Source organism: Cetorhinus maximus, chromosome 3 (assembly GCF_964194155.1).
Source record: "Cetorhinus maximus chromosome 3, sCetMax3.hap1.1, whole genome shotgun sequence".
NCBI lineage: Eukaryota > Metazoa > Chordata > Chondrichthyes > Lamniformes > Cetorhinidae > Cetorhinus > Cetorhinus maximus.
Window position 1 is genome coordinate 188,306,552 of NC_135881.1, and position 3,188 is coordinate 188,309,739.

A 3,188-nucleotide genomic window follows, 5' to 3' on the forward strand; every position below is an offset into this window, starting at 1 on the left:
CACAAATGTGATCCTTTTCTGCTCTTGCTGAGCTGCCTCCCAATGAAATGTATTTCCATTCATGTCTGGGACTGAGGTGACGATTTTGTGAACAGAATGGTGGGCTGCTCAGATTTTGAACAAGTACGCGCTGTGTCTTGTGTTCATGCACTGACTTGCTTTTTTTTTATTATGTAGGTAACTCTAAATCAATCCCAAGTCCCCCTCCATTGCCCAGCCCTTCCACCTTGGACGCGAAACAACTTTCCAGGGAAGAGGACCAGGTAAGTCAAGATGATCTTAGTTCTGAGAGACCCTCGAGGATCTTCCCATCTTATCTCCAGAAGGCTTGGGTCCAAAGCTATTCTTCACTGGAAAATGTAGAATCCCAAGTGTCCACCATTTCAGAACAGGTGGCGGCACAAGAAGAGAGCTCCGCTGAAGTCAATTCAAAATCAACTGTTGACAATACCAGTGAGGCGAAGCTTAATGAAGAAGACCATCCCACTCGACTTGACAGTGAAGAATTCGACGTGAAAGTACCATGTGCTGAAACACTGAATGAAGAGCTGGAGGACAACAGTCCAAAAGACCCTGGGGTGCAAGAGCAGAAGCCATTGATCATTAAGGACAGTAAGATGCACTCTGCGGCAGCCAAGCGTGTGCAGAATCGACGATCTTTTCACCGGCCCAAGCCTTTGCGTTATCCAGTTCTCCAGAAACTTGGGTCTCTGCCAGTCTCTTGTCACATTCCTCCTCATGCCTTGGAACAAGAAGAAACACAGTTTTAAGCACAACAGTCCTCTTGATTCACCAGCGATTGCATAGAACCTTTTAATTAGCGAGCTGAGCATCTTCTGGCTGTGCCATACATCTCCAGAATATGCAATTCATGTACAGGCACCAAAATGAACTCTGCAAGGATGTCAATCTTGGATCATAGAGGGGGAAATTGATGCAGCTCTACAGAATAATTTTAAAGGGTATAGAATTAATATCCACAGTTTTCTATAAAATACACAAACTTGTGCAGGAGGGGAGAACAAATCTCACTACAACCCTGGAAATGCAGAAAAGCTCTTGTCTGAAAATTTATTGGGAAATCATCATTTTATTTACAGATGTTTTTCTTCCTTATCCCATTTATTTTTTTTTAGATGTTTTGTGCTGTAGGCTTTTTGTTACAGTTCAGGCTTCATACTTTGCATTAGAAATGTTTTATATGAGAGAAGGACAGGTACATAAGCAATTGTCATTGATGATGAGGTGTTGTAAAACTTATGAGGTGTGGAAGTTAACCCACCAGTGTGCATCCAGGAAACAGGGGGTCAAAGATTTTTAAAATGACAATTGAAGTGCAGGCAATATTGTTTGCGTAAATATTTGAAAACCTGACATTCTGTATTGAGATATTCAACTGAATATTAGCATTGCTGGTGTCAAAAGTATACGAGAAGATGACAAGATATTGTGATGGAAAATATATGTTTGTAGCATAAGGCTTTAGCAAATATGGTGTGACATTTTAATCCAAGATATTAAGACTTATCACCTTAAATTGCAACAAAAGTCAAAATGGTGCAATTTGGGTTAAGGGAGAATTTTAATGCAATTAGGATTTCATATTTTTTTGTCTAGGTAGGACTAACATTTAAGTTTGTCACTTGCAATGCAGGAGGGAATATTCTGGTGGATAGGCAATAGGGTTTGTTGATCATTGAAAGTAAACCATGAACTCCTCCCTATTTATTCCCCTGTTTTTTGCGAAAGGAACCTAGATATTCTCATTTGAATACTCATGTAATATTCTTGATAGCTAGTTGGTGAAGGAGGAAACCAGAGCCAATCTGGAATAGGTTTATTTACAGAGTAAAACATTACAGGTATATATCTCCTGACTCCACTCTACTCCTACATCAGTAATTATCATTTATATGTGCGCAAGTAACCATCCAATCAATGCCCTTCACCTGTTCGTACTAAACTCCAATTGATACAATTGTAGAGGGGAAAATTGAAATTTAAATATTAGTGAGTTCCTGATACCAGAAGTGAGGAGTAGTTGCAGCAGTGATTGACTTTTCCCCTCAACAGGTGGGAGTATGAGACATCCAACCAGCACAGGCTAGCTGCAATTGTTTGTCTTCGAAGGACTGTGTTAAAATATTCCCCAGTTGCCATCAGTCTACACTTGTAAAGATACAACTTTCCCTTCCCTGCATTTCAAATATGGAGGGACAACATTATTTATCGCAGTGTGGCCCTGATCAATGCTGCCAACCTCCTTTGCAAGTAACATAAAATATCATGTTAGCAGTGTGCACACCACTGTTGGTTTGAGTGCCAATGGAAGAGGAACATTGTTAGGCAAAGGTTAGTAAGTGTCATTGAGATTCAAATTTCCATGTGCCTATTTAATTAATCCCTTTCACTGTCACCAAGATGCTCAGTGAATGATGTAAGCTGCATGGTTGCAGATTTACATTTGACCACAAGGTGGCTGATACGTTTTGTGTATCTGTTTCCTACAGATGTAAACTTAGATAGCTGGTCCTTGGAGTGATAATGTAATCATCACAGTGCGTCAGATATTCAACCTATGAAATTCTGTTCTCTTGGTGAGAGATATCGAGATTCCAATTGTGAAATTGCCCTCCTAATTATTATATGCCTTATTGCACATCTTTGATTGATAGGATTGGTTCCCAGACTAACAACTACTCTATAACCAGACTCTAGGAACCATATAGGAGTTCCCTGAGCTAATAGCTATCTCACCACCCCTGCTTCCTGCTCAGTTGAAGTCAGGCATCCATTGTGTGGGGAATAACTCAATTCCAACTGTATAATTATCCACACTGAATTCAGTTACATACACTAGATATTCAGTTTATGCTATATGTAGCAAAAATCATTTCATGTTTATCTGTGTAGAAACACAATTTATTGGGCTGAATATTTTTTCAATGTAAAATGATGGACATTGTATGTGAAATAACTTGTAAATGTGACACTGCCTTGGTAAGCCTGATTCTATTCTATGCCAGTTGTTTTTTTAGTGGATTTGTCTTATTTTGCATGTTTTCATTTCATCCTTCTCTCCCTTTGTTGAATAATGGAATAGTCCTACTTGGGTTTATGGTGCATCGTAAACTTCAAAGTGTTGTTGGTTAATGCTGTAAGTAACAAGATTTGATGGATTGAATTTT

The 3,188-nt window shown here is 39.2% G+C and overlaps 1 protein-coding gene across 1 annotated transcript in view; it reads left to right on the top strand.

The window, feature by feature from the left end:
- The window catches only part of LOC144674427 (sodium/hydrogen exchanger 3-like), a 159,520-nt gene extending 158,750 nt beyond the window's left edge, over positions 1–770 (top strand). The window contains exon 16 of the mRNA XM_078535794.1: positions 178–770. Within this exon, the coding sequence (XP_078391920.1) occupies positions 178–770 (593 nt within the window). The remainder of the gene's footprint in view (positions 1–177) is intronic.
- Positions 771–3,188: the final 2,418 nt, after the last annotated feature.